Here is a 20,916-nt window from a genome sequence, read left to right as displayed (position 1 = left end):
CATCATGGCTTGTTTTGTTGCTTCATACATACTCCCTCCGTCCCATAATATAAGAGCGTTTTTGACACTAGTATAGTGCCAAAAATGCTCTTATATTATGGGACGGAGGGAGTACAAAATTGCAACTAATGGTAAATGTAGGATCATTGGGCATCACTAAACATCATCATAGATAAATCTTACTAACATAGATGGGTTTTCTTAGATACCACGTAAAATTCAATGTTCAAAAAAGCGAAAAGCGTAAGCGAAGCGGAAGGCCACAGCTTAGAGCAATGGACGCTTAAGTACAGCTTAATCGCACTTAAGCGTTTTTTTTAAATTGGCTAGAATTTGACAGATTTTGAATAATATACACAGGAAAATAGGAAACATGGCACATGTGTAATTGAATAGCCATCTAAAATACAGTTCACACCGTAGCGAATACACATTAAGTTCACATGGCAAGTAAAATAACAACTAAAATGCAGTTCAGTTCAAATAGTCATAGCTTAATAGAGATCATGTGGCCATAATTTTGCCAGCATATGAAGGAAATAATTCCAAAACAGAGCCTAATAATAAGATAAATGGAACATTGCCATTATTGCGCAAGCAGACAAGCAAAAGTAGTTAAAAAAAAGTCAAATTCTGGTCAAATTAAAAAAAAAAAGCTTAATCTACCGCTTAGGGCAAAAGCAAAGCGCTTTGCCATCGCTCAGCGCTTAAGCGTCGCTTAAAAACGTTCAACCGCATATGTATGAATGATCTTGTCTAACAAAGATGACTGGCAGACAAGTGATACTCACTCTGTTCCAGAATATAAGGTGCATCAGTTTTCGTAAAATATCAACATCTACAATACAAAGTAAGTAATATGAAAATAATTTTCCTGATGGATCTAATTATACAAATTTGGTACTGTGGATATTGATACTTTTTCCAAAAACTTGGTCAAACATGCACATGATTGAATTTTGAAAAACTAATACACCTTATATTTTGGAACGGAGAGAGCAGAACAGATATGTTCACTATTAGCCACTACACTTGACTTAAAAGGTGAGGCGGTACTGGTGCGCCTCGCCTCACCTTACCGCCTTAAAAACATTGATGCTAAGAAGCTGTGCTAAAGATGGTGGTGGATTCTTTTGGAATCAAGAAAGTCATTTTCAGGTTCGCTATAACTTGGTGGCTGGTGGTGGGATACTAAATATCTCTGCATTTATAATCAGAGAAAGGATTCATAATCAATGATGGAGTCCCTAGTCCCCTGAGACTAAATGTTTGCTGCTTAGAGTAAATAAAACAGTTTTGGCCTCACTCAGGCTTAGAGTAAATAAATCAGATATATTCACTTTTAATCACCACACAAAGAGATAGTACCACTGCCAAGGTGGATAATGAATGAATAATAAATATAGATGCATAGGCATCAAATTAATTACCAAGATACTACTACTATAGCATATAACGAAGTGTATTTCAGAACTCTTTCACTAAGTACAGAGTTACCCTTGTCACAGACCTTACGTGGCAATTGCCGCTTAACTGTTGTAGGAAGCTGTTGGGCTACAACATGTATAGCATATCTGTTTGACCTCAACCACCAAAAAAATCTTCCAGCCATTACTAAGATGACAGTACAGCCGATAATTGGTGGCAACAAAAGCTAAAGGCTTCAACAACCAGTCACAAAAATGTAATGGGACTCCAGCAGAATGGTACCTTCCCATCATAATTTTGTTCACATTCTTCAACTCAGAGCTGAGCAAACATTGATCCCAGTCCAAAGTCAAAACTCATTAGCGTACAGGGCATGGCTTGATTTTTTCTTCACACATCCAAAATTGCAACTAATGGTCAAACAAGGATCATTGGGCATCACTCACGTGATCATAAATACTAACAAAGATGGGTTATCTTAGGTACCAATAAAAATGTATTGCAGCCGCATGTTTATGAATGGTCTTGTGGCAAGCAGGCAAACAAAGATAATAGGCAGACAGGTCACACTATACTAGTTTTGACAAGCAATGCAGGAAGCCAGCGGAACAGATATGCTCATTCTCTGTACCACAGAAAGAGATAGTACCAATGCATGATAACGCCAGTTCCAAGGTGGATAATGAAGAATAAATAAAGTGTACAGATCAAACTATTCACCAAGATACCATAGAATAACAAAGTGTATTTCAGAACACATTGATCAGATAAGCCCGTCCTTAAGTACAGAAACAGGATAACAGGGTTATCCTTGTTACAATTTACTAGACCTTGTGTGGTGATACAATTACTGCTTGACCATTGAAGGAAGCCGTTGGGCTACAAAATGTATAACATATCAGTTTGACCTCAACTACCCAAAAATCCTCCAGACATTACTAATATTACAGTACACTGATAATTGGTGGTAACTTTAAAGACTTCAACATCCACTCACCAAAATGTAATGGGACTCCAGCGCAATGGTACCTTCCCATCATGAATTTTGTTCACATGCTTCAACTCGGAGCCGGGCAAACACTGGTTCCAGTCCAAAGCCAAAACTCATTATCGCGCAGAGCATGGCATGCATTTTGCTTCACACATCCAAAATTGCAAAACAGAAACTAACTTGTCTGTCTTCCTGCGCTGTCAAGATCTAAACTTTTGGCCTCCAAAATTCAAACCATATCTCATAATGGTTAAACAACAAGCTGTCATGAGTGCGCTTCCCAACATACTCAAGCCCCAATTCAGTAAGCATACGTGTGCACACATCACCGCCCTTTCTTGAGCAAAACTTAATGTTATGCGACACAAAAATCCTGCCTGTCTGTGGCTTCAGCTTCCCTGCAAGCCTCCCAAGCCCAATCCAAACAAGATCATCGGGAATGTGGATAAACGCGGCACTAGCATAAATAAGGTCATACATAACAGTATCCCCGAACTTGCTGAAATCCATATCACCCCCTCTCACAATCAGCGGTCGCTTGTACAACAGCCCCTGCGACGGCAGCTCGTACCGAAGCGCAGCCATGAGGGACAGCTCATCCTGCTCCAGGCAATGGAATCTCCCAGCATCGAGGAACCTGATGAAATGCAGACCGACACGGAGCGTCCCGCACCCGATTTCAAGGACCTGGTCTCTGGGCGTGAGGGCGGAGGCGTTGGCCAGGAACTCAAACACATCCCGGCCACCGGCCCACGGCTCGCCGTAGTTACTGTGGTGCTCCTCGACGAGGAGCTCCCCGGGGCAAGGCAGCGCGGTGTGGTTGGAAGCCTCTTCTTCGGGATAATGAGAGATCCCATGGTGCCTGCGGTGTGGCGAGGGACAACATTGAGATGCCATTTTCACTTTCTGAAGCCCTAGGGCTAGTAATGTAGCAGGAATTACTAACTCGATCGCAGCACAACCTGGTAATGGAGATCTAAGTCGGCGTTGGTAATTGGGGGCACAGTATTACCTGTTGAGGTCGAAGAGCTGGACCTCGCGGGTGCGGGGGTTGATGCCCTTGCGGAGTTCGTGCACGTCGTCGCCGGAGGCGAGGAGGGAGTTGGAGGCGAGCTGCGCCTTGAGCCAGGCGACGTCGTCGGGGGAGGTGGCGATGGGGGCGGGGGCGGCGGTGGTGGTGATGGTGGTGACGCTGGTGGTGGTGTGGGTGGTGACGGGGTCGGAGCAGGCGCAGAGGTTGGCCCCGGACGAGGAGGAGGAGGGGGACGGGAGGAGGAGGAAGACGAGGAGCGCGGCGCAGGAGAGCAGGAGGAGCAGCGCCGGCACGGTGAGCAGCCGCGCCGTGGAGCCGCCGCCCGACGGGAGCGCCATCGGTCGCCGCGGGGTGGATCGGGGATGGTGGTGGTGGGGACGGTGGGCGGTGGAGTGCGTGGGTCGGTCGGTCGGATTTGGGGATCTCGTCTCGCGACGGTGGTCGCTCCGCTACCTGGCCTGGTTCGACCGCATCGGAAGACGCGCGCATGTGCAGGCTGCAGCTGCCATTTATTCCTTCATGAACCCACGAAAGTCTTTCTCTAAAAAAAAAATCAGTAAACGTTGGATGTTTAGGCATGACAAATCAAATATTCCAGCGTAGTTTCATGATAAATTATGTTTATCGAGGATGACATTGATGCAAATCCGCCACCGTTTGTTTTTTTTGTCAAAAACTTGTCACCCTCGTCAACTAAATTTATCGTCCTCACCCAAACATAAATTGTCATAAAAATATTCGATCCATGCCTACAAATCTGGCGTCGGATTTTTAGCATTGGTTTAATTTTGTTTTTTGAGCAAGCGATGTCGTAGTTCTTTTTGGGGTGCTAACAAAGGCTTTTGGGATGAAAGGAATTATAGAAAAATGTAAAGTCTAAGGCTGGTCATAGTGGAGAGTATCATATAGTACTATCATGCATATGCATATGGTACTATCTTCATAGTGCATAGTATCATAAAATAGTATCATATATGACCTTATTTGTTGTCATGCATGACACATAGTAGCATAACATTTAACATGTTACGGCATCTACCTATGTTACTCCAACTCTCTCTCTCATCTTTAATTGTGTGCCACATTAGCATGTTTGCTAGTCCCAAGAACATAATACTACCTAAGTTACTTCCACTATGGCCAGCCTAAGGAATGTTTTGTGTCTTTTAATGATTTATAAGAATGCGGCGTCCCAATCTGGTATTAGGCCTGTGAGAAAAAGTTTGGCTCTTTTATATGTGACTCTTCAATGATGAAGTCACATGCTGGATGAGGATGAAGATGTTGAGTAAATAGTCAACTTCTTGATTAAACTAATCAATGGAATAATCATTATGATGGCATTAACTAGATTATTGATATAATGATTACGAATCAGATTAGCATGTACTATACATGTAGTAGAAATGTCTACAAATATAGCTAGTACTACTAAGACTGAAATAGATAGGAGCGGGATAAACGTGTTATACCCTTCAATAGGCCAATTGGCCGCAGCTGCGACAACATCCTTGGTCGCCTTCTTGTCGGCTTCGAGCTTCTCGGCGGCGAGATGGTCAGCGTCGGTTGGAGAAGACCTGGTGATGACGACGACGCAGACGTAGAGGAAGTAGGTGAACGGAGGCGAGCGGTCGCGTGATCGCTTCCTAAAAACCTAATCGCCCATTTCCTGTACAGGATCGAGAGAGGCAGGGTTTCTGTGGCCTGATCTTCCGTCAACTGTGTACGCGGTGAACGAAGCGGAGTCGCCGGCGACAGCAACCACAAAAGGAAAGACGGGGCGGTGCGCGTGGGAGCAGATGTCATCTGATCTCATGGAGCCACGGTTGGTCGAAGCCTCACTTATGTAGACGCGTCCTCGTGGAGAGACGTGGGCTGGACCCACGTCTGAGTCAGTAATAGCACACGATCCAACATCTCAGATCGTGGCGCATCCGTTACATATTCTCCTTTCCTGCTCTAGACCCATCTCATATTTCAACAATTCCTCACTAGATCTCGAGGGTCCATTATGTCCTCTATTCCAATCATTTTTTTGGTATACCAGCATTTTCGTGCAGACCTGTTAAGGTTGAGCTTCACCTAGAAAAGTATTTACAATCCTTCACAACTTAACAATGGACTATGCCTTGAATTGTCAGTTTGGCATAAAAAAAGATTTTATCACATCTCTTAGTAGTACTAGGCTCTCGAAGGCTCATCCCTCGGGTGGAGCATATTAGTCACACTCCTGGCCTATTCATGAGCTTACTAGAGATCATTCCAATCTCATAGACCGTGACCAACAGTCAAGCTCATATAGGTGTGTTCCTCCAAAGGTTGCTTTGTAGGACAACATCTTGCTTACACATAAGCTTTAGAACACATTAAGATACTAGTCATCCTACCATATAATATCCGAGAGTGTTGCATCTCCAACGGAGTGGGTTAGTAAAGTTACTCTCCTCAGTTCACCACTGGCTTCTTTTCCCAGGTCCTACTTGACGGGACCTCCGATCACATAGGTTGAGTTACCACCATGGCAACTCATGTGGGTCCCATACCCATCTCCATTGACGCTTTATCTATCACAACACGTGATAACCCTTTAGTAAAGGGATCTGCCAGATTCTTAGCCGTTTGAATGTAATCCAACACTATCACTCCTGAGCTTTTTAAACATCTGACAGCTTCCAATCTCATTTGTATATGTTTGTTGGACTTCATGTTGTCCTTTGAACTCTTTACTTTAGCAATAATTGTCTGATTATCGCAGTTCATAAGGATAGCCGAAACTGGCTTCTCAACCACTCGCAAGTCCATCAAAAGATCTCGAAGAAATTTTGCTTCGACACCAGATGTGCCTAATGCTGTTAATTCTGCTTCCATTATCGATCTCGTTAAGATCTTTTGCTTGCAAGACTTCTAGGAAACAACACCATCTCCAAGATACCCTGTAGTGGCCTTCCTCTCATTAGCATCAGCGATCCAATTTGCATCACTACACCCTTCAAGTACCGATGGGTATTTGGTATAGTGAAGTCCGTGGTTCATGGTACCTTTCAGATAGCACATAATTCTTTCAACGGCATGCCAATGAATATCACCTGGATTGGCAACAAACCGGCTTAGTTTGCTCATAGCAGACGCAATGTCAGGCCTCGTTGCGCTTGCTAGATACACAAGTGAACCAATAATTTGAGAATATCTCAATTGACCTTTAGTTGTGCCTCTAAACTTTTGAATGAGCACACTAGGATCATATGGCATTTGAGAATTTTTGTGGTTCGAATATCCAAAACGACTCAAAATCTTCTCAACATAATGGGATTGCAGAACTGTAATCCCACCCTCATCATCTCTCGATAGCTTAATGTTCAAGATAACATGAGCCATCCCAAGGTCCTTCATCTCAAAGTTCCGAGACAGAAAAGACTTAACCTCCTCGATCACTTTGAGGTTGGTTCCATATATCAGTATGTCATCAACATATAAGCACGGTATAACTCCTTCACCCCACCATAGCGATAGTATACACATTTGTCAGCTTCATTAACAACGAAGCCAACAGATGTCAGAGTTTTATTAAACTTCTCATGCCATTGCCTAGGTGCTTGTCTCAGACCATATAAATATTTTAGCAACTTACACACCTTTCCTTCATGGACATCTATTACAAAGCCATCCGGTTATTGCATGTAGATTTCCTCATCTAGATCTCCGTTCAAGAAGGTCGTCTTAAGATCCATTTGATGAGAAGACCATGCGAGGCCGCCAATGAGAGTAGTAGTCGAATGGTTGTCAGTATGGCCATGGCTGAATAAGAGTCAAACAAATCTTCTTCTTCTTTCTAGCCATCCTTGGCCATAAACCTAGCCTTGTACTTTTCAAGAGTACCATCGGGCCAAAGGTTCTTTTTGAACACCCAGTTACATCCCAATGGTTTGCAACCATAGGGATGCTCGGTAATTCCCATGTCCCATTAGCCATGATAGAATCCATCTCCCTATGGACCGCACCTTTCGAGTAGTCAGCATTTGAAGATGCATAAGCTTCTAAAATAGAAGTGGGATTATGATCCACGAGGTACACGGGGAAATCATCACGAAAGGTCTTTGTAGTCCTTTGTCTCTTGCCCCTACCTAGGATTTCCTCGTCATCCTCCTCAGGATTTTCATCATGTGTTTGTTTGTAATATTCCATAGGAATGGCAAGCTTAGGATTCTCCTCGTATTCCTGTCTAGAAGTGCTTTGCATATCTCTCATGGGGAAAATATCCTCAAAGAATGTAGCATCCTTAGACTCCACAATTGTATCGACCTTCACGCTGGGTACCTCAGATTTCACTACTGGAAATCTATAGCCAATGATATTCTTAGCGTAGCCCAAGTTGCCACAGTCCATGGTTTTTGGTCCAAGCTTACGCTTTTTGGGACCGGCACATTGACTTTCGCCAAACAACCCCAAGTACGTAAGTAGGAGAGTGTCGTCCTTCTCTTCGACCACTTCTCATAAGTTGTGACCTCATTATTTTTTGTCGGAACCTTATTCAGGACATGATATGAAGTCAATATAGCCTCCGCCACCATGCCTTGGATAAACCTGATGTATCTAACATGGCGTTAACCAAATCAGTTAGAGTATATTTTTTCGTTCGACAACCCCGTTTGACTGGGGTGAATAGGGAGGCGTCCTCTCATGAATAATGTCGTGTTCCACACAAAAATAATCAAACTCATTTCAGAAGTACTCTCCACCACGATCAGACCGAACTCATTTTATTTTATTTTCAAGTTGGTTCTCAACTTCTGCCTTATAGATTTTAAAGTAGTTTAGAGCCTCATCTTTGGTATTTAACAGATGCACATAACAATATCTAGTGGAATCATCTATCAATGTCATGAAGTATTTTTTCCACCTTTAGTCAACACACTATTTATCTCACAAAGATCATAATGTATGAGTTCTAATGGCACCAAGTGTCTCTCCTCCACCGCCTTGTGAGGCTTGCGAGGTTTCTTTACTTGTACACATGAATGACACTTAGAAACTTTGGCTAATGTGAAACTCGGGATTAAATTCAGTTTTGCTAGCCGTGACAGAACACCAAAACTAAAGTGACAAAGACATGAATGTCAAACTTTAGATTCATTAACATCTGAATGAATACTGTTCACGACTTTATTACAAAAATCTGCAAGGTAAAGGCGGAACAGACATCCGCATTCATAACCTTTTCCAACAAAAAGTCCATATTTCGTAACAACTACTTCATTAGACTTTAAGACCAACTTAAACCCTTCTCTACAGAGATGGGAGCCACTAACAAGATTCTTCTTGATGGGGGGGACATGCTATATGTTCTTCAGTTGCATGATCCGTCCAGAAGTAAACTTCAGATCGACCGTGCTAACACCAAGAACAGAAAAGCTTGCGCCATTCCCCATCAACACTAGTGGAGAAAAGGCTAGCCACAAATCTTGTTTGTGGCGCGCCATTCTCAGCAACGCCAACACTAATATTTTCACTAGTGCTGGCATGGGCTAAATTTGTACAACATAGCTATTAGTCTAGTGCTGGCGCTGGACGTACGTGTCATGACGAGATGATGTATATACTTATCGCACCTCATTGGTTACCCCAAGTGGAAGGTTGAGATGTAGTCAGCAACAAGTTTTCCCTCACACGGGAACTGTAAGGTTTATCGAACCAAAAGGACTCCTAGGATCAACAAGTAGGTGTCTCATGTCCTGGTCAGCAGAAGACGTGGACCTGCACACACAACAAATAACTTTGCTCCAATGAGTACAGAGAGGTTATCAATCTCTCCGGCCTTGTAGTTTGCAAAGGATCAAAACACAAGCGGGAAGGTAATAGTGATTGCAACGGAAAAGAAATGAAAGCGGTAAATGATGGAGGTGTAAACAATGATGGTGATATGGACCGGAGTCACATGATTTTCACTAGTGACGTCTCTCTCCCAAAATACGATAAACAACTATGCTTGGGTAAACAAATCACAGTTGGGCAATTGATAGAATTATGAACGCACCGCAATGCTAATTATGCTACTTGATAGTTAGAGGTTCAATAGTAATGGGCAGTACGCCAAGACAAGTAGGCCGTTTATTCATTGGCATCTACTTACTAATCATCCACCTTGAGATATCTATCCAGAATATCTCGTTGGTATTAAGTTGCGAGCCCCACCCAAAGTGTAAACTCAAAGCAACGGACAACTGCATTAATGAACTATGCGTAAGGTAAACAATCCTTGCAACCGTGGTCACAAGCATCGTTATTTTCTCCCTCGTGGCAACAACACATCCCCTAGTCTCATGTTTTTGTCACTCAAGCTAGACATCGAGGGGCATGAACCCACAATCATGCATAACGCTCCCTCTTGGAGTTACAATCTACTACTCGGCCAAAGCAATAAATAGCAACGAAGAACATGCATGAATCACTAAGGAACATAATATAAAAGGATAATCAAATATATAACTCATAACAATCTGAACATAATCTCATAATCCATCGGATGCCAACAAACCGAGCATAGAAATAGCAAGAGAATTACATAGATGCCTTGATCATGTAGGGCAGCTCACAAGGACTAACCATTGAAGCACAAGATTGGAGAGAAGACATCACATAGATACTGGTCATGGACCCATGGTCCAAGGAGGACTACTCACGGCACGTCCGGGAAGCGTCCATGGCGGTGGAGAAGCTCCCGGAGGTCAATCCTCCCTCCGGCAGGGTGCCGGGAAGAGGTCTCCTGACGCTCCCGATCTCAGAAGCGCTGCGGTGGCGGAACGATGGAGAAATTCGCGATTCTGGAAGTTGTGGAAGGGTTTCCTCTCGGGATTCTAAATATAGGCCAAAGAAGGGCACCAGAGGAGGTGGGGCCCACCCAGGCGGTCTCCTGGCGCGACCTAGGGCCTGGCCGCGGCAGCAGGTCGCCTGGGCAGCCCCTGGCCCTCCTCTGGCGCATCTTTAGTGATCCGGAAGCTTCTGTTTCGCTGATTTTTTATATATTTTTCCTGGAATTTTTCGGGCTTCGGAAAATTGGGTAAAAGCCCCTGCAAAATAGATATCAGCAGACAGAAACCGGCACTGGGTGCACTGAGTTAGTAGGTTAGTCCAAATATGTGTAAAATGATATAAAAGTGTAGCAAAACATATAACAATGTCACCCAAAAGATCATGGAACAAGCATAAATTATAGATACGTTTGGGACATATCAACGTGGAACGCCATTTGTATGTGGACTCCAATTTTGTGTGCACCCGTAAATTACTCGTGGCGTACCAGGTTGGCGCTACACCGGTAGTGTTTCCCGTAGGCTTTGTCCGGACGCAAACAACATATTTTGTGGTTTATTTTTCTTGGTAAACTTTTGGGTCCACACAACACTGGTGTAGCGTACAATGGGGCGCCACGAGTATACATATTAGTGATGGTGTTGTATTGTCTAGTTATGCTAGTACTAAAGTCGCAGTGCTTTCCACTTGGCCACCCTTGTGTATACACTAGTGTACTCCCTTCTCCTTCCTCTTGCTCTTCATCTTCCTCATCTCTCTTCCCTCCTCAACTTGAGAAGAAACCTAATTATTCTAGCATGATTCTTAACTAGGTAATTAGATCTAGCTAGGTCATGCACTACTACTAAGTTTTCTAGCCTCTCCACAGACCCCACTCTTTAAGTAATTAACCTTGCTAGATAGCTCTCTCCTCGACACACTTGCATTCAATTTTCCTTAACCCTCCATTAATGGCACCCTCCAACCTACCTATGGCACACCGGCTTATTGCGCGATCGATTGGGAGGACTAGCTAGCTAGCTCAACTTGTGTATCTTCTGCTTGAAGGTAATTAACACAAACCACTTCCTCGTCATTTAATTATGCATGTTATGTACGTGTGTGGTTGCTATATGGTGAAACATGCATCGATAGCAAATTTGTAGAGACAATTGCCAATGTTTCGACGAAATGTTGATTCGTTTCTGTTTCGTCAAATTTCTGGTACTCAATATGTACCATTTTATAACAAAGGTCATGCCGAAATTTTGTATGCCTTGTTAATATGTATGTAATTCTTTTTGTATTCCCCCCTAAAGGCTACTTTGATCTATCAAAAGATTCAATATGTATTGAAGTGTGAAGGCCTTCCTCAATTTCACGTTGATGAATATGATACAAAAGTGTGAAACGCAGATATTATGTCTATGCAAGGGTTGCAAAAACGGAGTTTTCCTTAACCTGTTCAATGGTAGAGTACTCACGCGCTTGCTTCATCATGGTTTCTTTGAAGGTTATACACGATGGATAAACCATGGTGAGAATGATGATGTTCCTGACGACGACAACAAAGCGGCGGATATGGAAGCGGAAAACCCCTTCGATGAATTAGTAGGGCCGCCAGAAGGAGGAAACAATAATGAACATGTGTTTGGATGAGGAAATGATGAAACGCCACCCGAGCATGAAGAGGACCATGTCACCTAGGATATGTCGTTGGCTGAAATGGTGTAGGATCCCCATGTTAAAGAACTGCTTCAGAAAAAGACGACAAGTGAGAGGGCTGCTATTAAAGAGGCTCTCAAGTTGTTGCAATTGGACTTAGACGCGAAAGCCCCACTGTATGAAGGTTGCAATCCTGAGCACACCCGCTTTCGTGCCACGCTCAAACTTCTATACATCAAGGCAAGATTCTAGAAAACGGATGCAAGTCTGGATGCTACACTGGAATATTTACATAAAGTTTTGCCTAAGGGGAATATGTTGCCTAAGAGTGTCGATGAGGCCAAAAAAATTGCGTGCCCTCTTGATTTGCCGCATGTAAGATATCATGCATGCATAAATGATTGCATCTTGTATCATAACAAGCATGAGCACAAAACAGAGTGTCCAACTTGCAAGGAACCTTGATACAAGCCTAGAAAGAAGGATCCTCGAAAGGTTGTATGGTACCTTCCGTTGATTCCACGCCTGCAACGTTATTTCGCTGACGTGAAGGAAGAAAAGAACATGACTTGGTACAAGACGGGGAAATCCAAAAATGATGGCATTCTAAGACATATTGCAGATGGTTATCAGTGGAAAGCACTTGACTGCATGGAACCAGAATTCGCAGCAGAGCCAAGAAACCCTAGGTTGGGTGTCAGTAGTGATGGACTAAATTCATTTGGCAACCACAATAGCACATACAATACATGCCCATGTTTGTTTGGATGTACAACCTCCCCCCTTGGCTTTGCATGAAACAAAAGTACATACACATGGTAATGCTAATTCAAGGGCCGATCCAACCAGACAAATGATATCAACACATATCTGGAGCTATTGAAGGAGGAGTTAGACATATTATAGAAGGATGCATGGGTCAAAATGTGGTCCTAAATGGAATTATTATATACTTCGATCCACAGTTCTTATGTAATATGTGTTTTCTCATGCCATATGTCAATTAGAGCAGCCCTAACAACACACTACCAATTATTCCTAGCGTTGACCACGTGGTAAAAATGTTGAAGGTTGACAAACATATCATTGGTCCGTGATGCAACACATGAAAGAATTAATAAGAGAAGAGAAGATTTACGTGCAAATACACTATCCTTGACATCTTTTATGATCGTGAGCCCCCATTAACTATAATATGCCAAAGCTGTTGACATTGGACAAGGAAGACAACATAATGATTTATGCTTGTTCACATACACATAGAAGTTATGTTGTTTTCGATACTCTAACATGTGGTGCTTGCCCAATAGCTTTGCTAGCCAAAACTCCGTACTACGTAGAGATACTACTTGTCCATCCAAAACCTTAAACCAAAATCCATGTTTTAAGAGTTCACCATACCTACCTATGGATTGAGTAGGATCCTTCAAGTAAGTTGTCATTGGTGCGGGAAGCAATAAAAATTGGTTATAAACATGTTTTATCATTTAGTGTAAGGGAAATTAAGCGTTGTACAAACTTGTGATGGCAATAATAAAAGTGATGGACTGCATAATAAAGGTTGGCATCACAAGGGGCAATATAACGTGATGTTCCTTCGCACTAACAGATTTGACATACAACCAAAAAGTGCATGACAACCTCTGCTTCCCTCTGCGAAGGGCCTATATTTTACCTTTATGTTTTTACTTTTGTGCAAGAGTCAAAGTATTTTCCTCTATTTCCTTTATCTTCTCTTTGGCAGACATTATGTGGTGGAGAAAGATCTAGACATATATATCCATGTGTCGGTGTGCTCAAGGGAAGCAATCTCTTCTACCATAGCAAACTGCCATTCAGGATGAACAATAGCTCAGGATGAACAATAGCATCTTGATAAGAAGTCGGCTTGATGCTTGTGATCTGCATTGGGTTTTCTATGAAGAGGAATGGGTTATCTCAGCAGAATGTGGGTAAGTATTTCCCTCGATTAAGAAACCAAGGTTTATCGATCCAATAGGAATATCAATCCTCAATCGTCTTCAGCGGTTTCACACAAAAGAGCAAACAAGTTGCACCCAACGCGGGCAAGAGGGTTGTCAATCCCCTCGATCTCGTTATTTGCAAGCGGATGAGGTGTGTAGATAATTGTAGATAGTTGTGACTTGCAAAATAAAATAAAAGACAAATAATAGCAGCGAGGAAGTTATAAGTTTTCTGTTTTCTGAATATATGAGTGAATAGACACGGGGGCCATATTGTTCTCTAGTGGCATCTCTCATGAAAGAAACATACGGTGGATAAACAAATTGCCGTTGGGCCATTGATGTAACAGCGGATAATTATGTGATTATCACGTCAATGATCACGTGTATATAGACGTCACATCCATAAGAAAATAGGTCGTCTCCTTCCTGCACCTACTACTATTACTCCACCCATCGAACGCTATCCAGCATGCATCTAGAGTATTAAGTCAAATAGAGTAATGCTTGGAGAATGACGACATGATGTGGACAAAGTAAACTCAATCAATATCAATAAACCCCATCATTTTATCCTTAATGGCAGCAACACAAAGACGCATCTTGTCCCCTTTCTGTCACTAGGATATAGAAAGTCGCCAAGTGGAACCCACTACAACGCACATCTACCACTGAAGAAAGATCAAACTACTTGGACAAAGCAATTCAATAGATCAGATAGATTGACAAAGCTATGATGATCATGCAAATAAGAATCATAAAACTGAGAGAAGATTCAAATACTTTTCATGAATAATCTGAACATGCACCCACAATTCATCGGATCCCAACAAACGCACCGCACAAAGGAATTACATCGGATAGATCAAAGCGAAGATCGATGATCATTGTATTGAAGATCGAGAGAGAGAGAGGGAGAGAGAGATAGCCATCTAGATACTAACTACGGACCCGTAGGTGTGTGTTGATCTACTCGAACATCATCATGAGGGCGCCAAGGTTGATGAGGAGGTCCTCCGTGATTGATTCCCCCTCTGGCACAATGCCGAAACAGAGCTCTAGATTGGGTCGTCATGGAACAGAGACTTGCGACGGCGTAAAAAGTGTTTTGTCCATATATTTAGGGTTTCTGGAATATTTGGAAATTTATAGGACGCAGAATGAGGCAAGAGGGGCCACACGGAGGCGACAAGGTATCAGGGCGCGACCATCCCCCTGGTTGTGCCCTGTTGCCTTGTGGGCTTCCCCTGGGGTTTTAGGTATCCTACCGAAGCTTCGAGTTCTTATTTTGATCCAAAAAAACCCTCATAAAGTTCCATGGCAATTGAACTTCGTTTGGTACCAAAAACCTAAAAATAAAAAACACGTAGAAAACAACAATTGTCACTCGACACTGGATTAATAGGTTAGTGTTCAAAAATAATATAAATTTGTGTATTATGACCCAAAAAATATCTTAAGATGATAATATAACATCATGGAACAATAAAAAATTATAGATACGTTGCATACGTTTCACGGCTCAACAATAGTCGAAAGACCATAGCGAGAAGGAGAATATCAGTTAGGGGCAGACAGGCCCAAGAACGAAGACCATAAGTTGGATGAGAGGAGGAAGACGACACACCAGAAGTAGAGAGCACATCGAACTCATCCACAATACGTTGTCGACAAGTATAATGGAAAGGAAAGGAAAAGAGGGGAGAGGTGGAATCACTAGAGGTGGAGACTGAAAATGTATTAAGGTGATGAAGGTGGAGAAGAGGAGGATATCGGCGATGAAGGTGGAGACTTAGGGGATGAGAGAGGAGAAGAAACAATGGGAGAGGATGTTGTTGGATCTGCAACAGCGGGACGGGGAGTATGAATATTAGGCGCAAAGGGACTTGTATCCGGAAACATAAGAAAAGAGATGTCCTCCATTGAAAAGACGAAGAAGGATGGGTAGAAGGGACCAGAATCATCAAAGGTGACATCCCGGGAAATACGCATCCAGCGACCGACAGGATCCCAGCACCGATAGCCCTTATGCTCATCATTGTATCCAAGAAAGGCACACTCAATAAACTGAGTGGTCAATTTCGTGCGTTCACGAAGGGCAAGTAAAACATAGCAAACGCAACCAAGCAAACGAAGAACCGAATAATCAGGAGAACAAACAGAAAGATGTTCAAGAGGAATATCGCCATCTAGAGCAGCAGATGGCTGAATGTTGATGAGATAGATGGAAGCGGTAATAGCCTCAACCCAGAAGTGAGCCGGAAGAGAGGCGGTGATCATCATAGCACGCGTCGTCTCAAGGTGTCGATGCTTGCGCTCAGCCACACCACTTTGAGCATGAGCAGCAGGACAATAGAACTGGGCAAGAATACCCTACTCAGCAAGGAATCCTTGCAATACATGGGAGATATACTCACGAGTTGAATCTGCATGAAATACACGAATAGAAGTGGAAAACTAGGTATGAACCGTGGCAACCTTTTTTTTGTATATACATAAGACTTCACTATGAGAAGACATGAAGTAGATCCAAGTGTACCGAGAAAAATCATCTATAAAGATAATATAGTAGCGATGGCCCCCTTTTGAAATGAAGGAAGCTAGACCCCAAACATCAGAGTGAACGAGATCAAAAGGATGCTCGGAGACTGAATCACTATGAGGATAGGGTACCTGAATCTGCTTACCAATCCTATAACCCAGAAAATCCAACGAAGCGTTACCGAAGACAGACCCCATAACACTTCGATGAACCAAAGACGGGAGATAGAACCACATAAAAGGCTAAAATGATGATGCCACTGCTGAAAAGAGCTAGTAAATGCAACAACAGGGGCAGTAAAACTGGCGGTGGTGGCGGCGAAGAGAAGACGAAGCCGGTCAAGATCCGAGAGACCATCAGAGCGTCGAGGTCCGACATCAAGCAGAGCGTTCGTGCCACGATCGTGAACAAAACACAAACCATAGTCAAGAGTGACCCTACAACTAGAGTCAACAATCTGACCATCAGATATGAGGTGGATGGTAAGTCGAGGAACATGGGCTACAAAGGAAACATAAAATGAATAACTACTAAGAGTGCCTCGACTAACTACAGGAAGGGGAGTGCCATCAGCCGTAAGAACACGTACAGGGATACTCGACAGGTCGAATGGAGGTCAAAGTGAAAGAACCATAAGTCATATGAAAAGATGCTTCAGTATCAAAAATCCATGAAGATGTACATAAATAGGTAGAAAGTGATTTCTCAATGCTAGAAGAATCAATCACAGAACCTGCAGAACCTGTCAGTGAAGAATCTCAAGCAGCAAGTAGGCATCGCAGCTACGCAATTTCACGCGTAGACAGGGACATGACGAAAGAGGTCGATGTAGAAACACCTGCCAACTACGAGCAATCGCCACAACCCGTGAAAGCCATGTGTAGAGTTGACGGAGAGCGGTCAACGACATGCGCGGAGAAGCCGCAAGAGGAGTCGACGTTGAGCGGCCACCACGATGCGCGACGGCTGCGAGAGGATTCGTCGCAGAGCCACGAGAGGAGTCGACGTAGAGCCATCATCATAATATAGGCAAGCCGCGAGAGGAGTTAACGTCGCAGATCCCCGCAAAAAAATTGTCGCGGATTGGATGAGCAGCAAGTATCGAGCGACGATGTATGTGTGAAACGAGGTCAATATAGGAAACCCGTCAAGAATCACAGGATAACAGAGGATCCCGAAAGTGTTAAAACAGAACACGCCAGCCAGCCGAGGCAGCGGCGTACAAACTGGCTGAAGGGCCGACTGCGTAGAAACACGCCAGCCAGCCGAGCCAGTCAAAGCAAAACTGGCTGGCAGCAGCAACCAATGTGCCCAAAATCCCATATTCCATGAAGAGATAGAAACGCCACTTTGGTCTTTCGTTGGCGCTTGAGTTGTCGCCTTGTCGGCACGATACTCATAGATTCAACGATTGCAATTTTTAAGTAGACGTGGATGGTGTACATGATTTTTCTTATACAAAAATTTGAAGAGATTCGCTAACTGTCAGTCTAGTTCCTATCCTACAGATCATCGGTACCACTTTTAACAATTGGTTTAGCTCTGTGGCTGAGCCTCCGGTGGTGCACCGGTTGCGGGAGTATTATTTACTTTGTCCCGGGCTCTCCTCCCCAGCAACCAAAGCACGAGGTGGATGGCGATGTAGGCGAGCACGGCGGCCAATAGCGCGACGACGTACCCCGTCGCCTTCCACTCCCGGCTGCTGCCGACCGCGTACGCCCCGAGGAGGCCGAGCAGGTCCAGCACGATCGCCGTGTTCATGGCATAGAGCAGCAACACGTTGTTCTGCAGAGACTCCTGCAGCAGCAGGACGATGACGACCACCGACGCCACGAACGAGGTCGAGTTGCAGTAGAAGAAGGCGCTGTACCGGGCCGGGTTGCTGCGCCGCATCACGGCGTTCCCCGCGTGGTCGCCGCCGCCCGGCGGCTTCATGGCGGCCTGGTAGGTGACGCTCGCTGCCAGGATCGCCAGCACCATCATGTACTTCCGCCTGGCACTGTTATTTGAGCCACTGTTGTGTCGTTGCCGCCTCATTGCCGTGCCTCCGGCCGGACTTGGCCGTGATGAGCTGCTGTCTTCTCCTCCATTGGCTTCGCCGAATATGAACAGGATGACCAGCACCATGGCTGTGATGGCAATCAGCGTGATTACGACGGCGACCAGGACGAAGACGTACATGGACGTCCGTGGGTCCGGGATAGTCCCGCTGAGGTAGGCACCCATCAGGCCGAACAGGGCGATCACCATGCACACGTACAGCGCGTAGCACCGTATGCCCGGCTTGTACAGGTTCGGGTTCACCAGCAGGATGATGAGCGTGATGGACACCATGAAGCTCGTCGAGTTGCAGTAGAAAAACGCTTGGTATCTCATCCCGTATGTGTCGGCCATGATGGGGCCTCCCGCACGGCGCCACTCCCCCAAGTCTTCCGTCCAGAAGCCCCCCGGCGGCGTCAGTCCAGCTTGGTAGGTGATGGTGGCCACCAGGATGGCGAGAAGCAGGAGCCGCTTGCGCCTCTTCTCCAGCTTTCTGTTGTCCTCGTAGCCCATTTCCTTGTGGTCCAGCGTGAAGAAGACGACGTGGATTACCACGTACGCCAACGTAGCGGCCGGCAAGGCTATGAGCTTGACGGTGGTGATCACGTCCCGGCAGCTCCCGGCCGCGTACGCGCCGATGAGGCCAAGCAAGCACAGTAGCATCGCCACCTCGAGTGTGTGCCGTCGGATCAGGCCCCTCGCCCGGACCATGAGGATGACAACCAAGGACGCCACGAACGCGGTCGAGTTGCAGTAATAGAACACCATGTAGCGGCCAGGGTTCGTCAGCGAAAGTATCGGGTCGCCGGCCTTGTAGCTGTTGCTGCTGTTCTGCTGCTGCCCGTCCCGCGACCTGACGCCACCCGGCGGGTCGAGCCCCGCGTGGTAGGTGATGGTTGCCACGAGAGTAGCAAGCAGCAGAAGCAGAGACTTGACCTTCTCCATGCCTGCTGGTTTGTTATTGCATGTGTTGTTCGCTGCCTCATCCACCATGACCATGTTGCTGCCATGCCGATGCCGTTGCCGGCCGCCATCCGCTTGCAGTTGTCCTTCTCCAAAGCCTGTTTTTTGTAGCCAGCTTGAACATGCAGAGTAGGCGCAGACAAATTGATGTGGTAGCCACCTGGTGTTCTTGAGAGGATTCGAGACAACCACCAACACCGTCATCACGAGGAAGATGTAGACGAGAACCAGGTCGACCAGCGCGATGACATAGGCAGAGGAGCCCGCGTCGTCCCCGTAGCTCCCGGAGACGTAGGCCCCCACGAGTCCGAACAGCACGACCAGGATGAGCCCGCACAGCTGCACCATGGCGCAGCACCGGCTCTGCAGCCTCCGGACCAGGAGCAGCACGATGATGAGCAGCGACGCCACGAACGCCGTGGTGTTGCAGTAGAAGAAGGCCATCCGGTGGAGGGGCTGGCGGCCGCGCACTTCCTCGCCGCCGCCGCCGCCGGGCAGATTCAAGCCAGCGGAGTATGAGATCCCCACCGCGAATGTCGCGAGGAGCATGAGTACCTTGCGTTGCTCTGTGAGCTTGAGAGACTCCTCGGGGCTCTGCTCCTCGGGCAGTCCCAGCTCCACTTCCGATTCCAACGGCGTGTAGGAAGCCAGTAGGATGTGGACGCCAACGTAGGCGGCGAGAGCGACCACCAGCAACCAGGTGTACACCGTGGACGGCACGTCGAAGCAGCTCCCGCTGGCGTAGGCCCCCATGAGGGCGAGAAGGTCCAGCACCATGACGAACCGGAGCACGGCGAGCCAGACGGGTCTCTTCTCGTTGAGGACGAGGAGGAGGAGGTTGACCCCAATCGAGGCAGCGAAGGCGGTGGTGTTGAAGTAGACGAATGTGATGTACTGGGGCGTGAGCTTGAGGACCATGCTCCCGCCTTCGCTCTCCTCCGGCGGCGACACTCCGGGCGTGCTGAAACTCGCCTCGTACGTCGCTGTCGCCACCAGCCCGGCCAGCAGCATGAGATACTTCCGCAGATAATACTCCCACGACGGCACGTGTATGCTGCTGCCGGCCGGCGAGCCGGACACCGTCGCCGTGTGGCTGTCGTTGGACTCTACCATTTCGATAGACAACGCCATTTATTCCTATGACTAGCTATAGCTTTTTGTGCGAGCACGGATACGAGGGATGCGTCTTTGAGGAGATCGATTGCCGATGGCGGCTGTGAGCACGTACGGATAGGAGGAAGGCTCCGGTGACTGTGAGTCCGATTGCCACTGCATCTTTATATAAAGCTCAAGCTGACAGTGACAAGGCCCACTGTGTACGTACGAACCCTGAAGCTAGTTGGTAGCCAAGACTTCTTCAACTGCACTTGTTAACTCCATTTCATGGTGTATTCAACAGTTCATTGCATGTTTGAATGCTTCAACCCTTCCAAAATCGTTGACCGCATGCATATGCAAAGGGGATATGCATGGTTTATAGCCCGCATGCAGCAGCAATGGAGCG

At 45.7% G+C, this 20,916-nt stretch overlaps 2 protein-coding genes across 2 annotated transcripts; both read right to left on the bottom strand.

Annotated features, from left to right (window-relative positions):
* Positions 1–2,153: 2,153 nt before the first annotated feature.
* On the bottom strand, positions 2,154–3,938 carry LOC123429503. Its single transcript, XM_045113530.1, has 2 exons — positions 3,432–3,938; positions 2,154–3,281 (listed from the first exon to the last, which is right to left on the bottom strand). Exons 1-2 carry the CDS (start codon positions 3,788–3,790, stop codon positions 2,627–2,629), a joined length of 1,014 nt encoding a protein of 337 aa, XP_044969465.1. The 5' UTR covers positions 3,791–3,938; the 3' UTR covers positions 2,154–2,626.
* Positions 3,939–17,816: 13,878 nt separating this feature from the next.
* On the bottom strand, positions 17,817–20,658 carry LOC123429502. Its single transcript, XM_045113529.1, has one exon. It carries the CDS (start codon positions 20,541–20,543, stop codon positions 17,946–17,948), a length of 2,598 nt encoding a protein of 865 aa, XP_044969464.1. The 5' UTR covers positions 20,544–20,658; the 3' UTR covers positions 17,817–17,945.
* Positions 20,659–20,916: the final 258 nt, after the last annotated feature.

The sequence above is a fragment of the Hordeum vulgare genome, chromosome 2H, assembly GCF_904849725.1.
Source record: "Hordeum vulgare subsp. vulgare chromosome 2H, MorexV3_pseudomolecules_assembly, whole genome shotgun sequence".
Taxonomy (NCBI): domain Eukaryota; kingdom Viridiplantae; phylum Streptophyta; class Magnoliopsida; order Poales; family Poaceae; genus Hordeum; species Hordeum vulgare.
The sequence above is the reverse complement of the archived record's forward strand: the minus strand, read 5'-3'. Positions and strand labels throughout refer to the sequence as shown.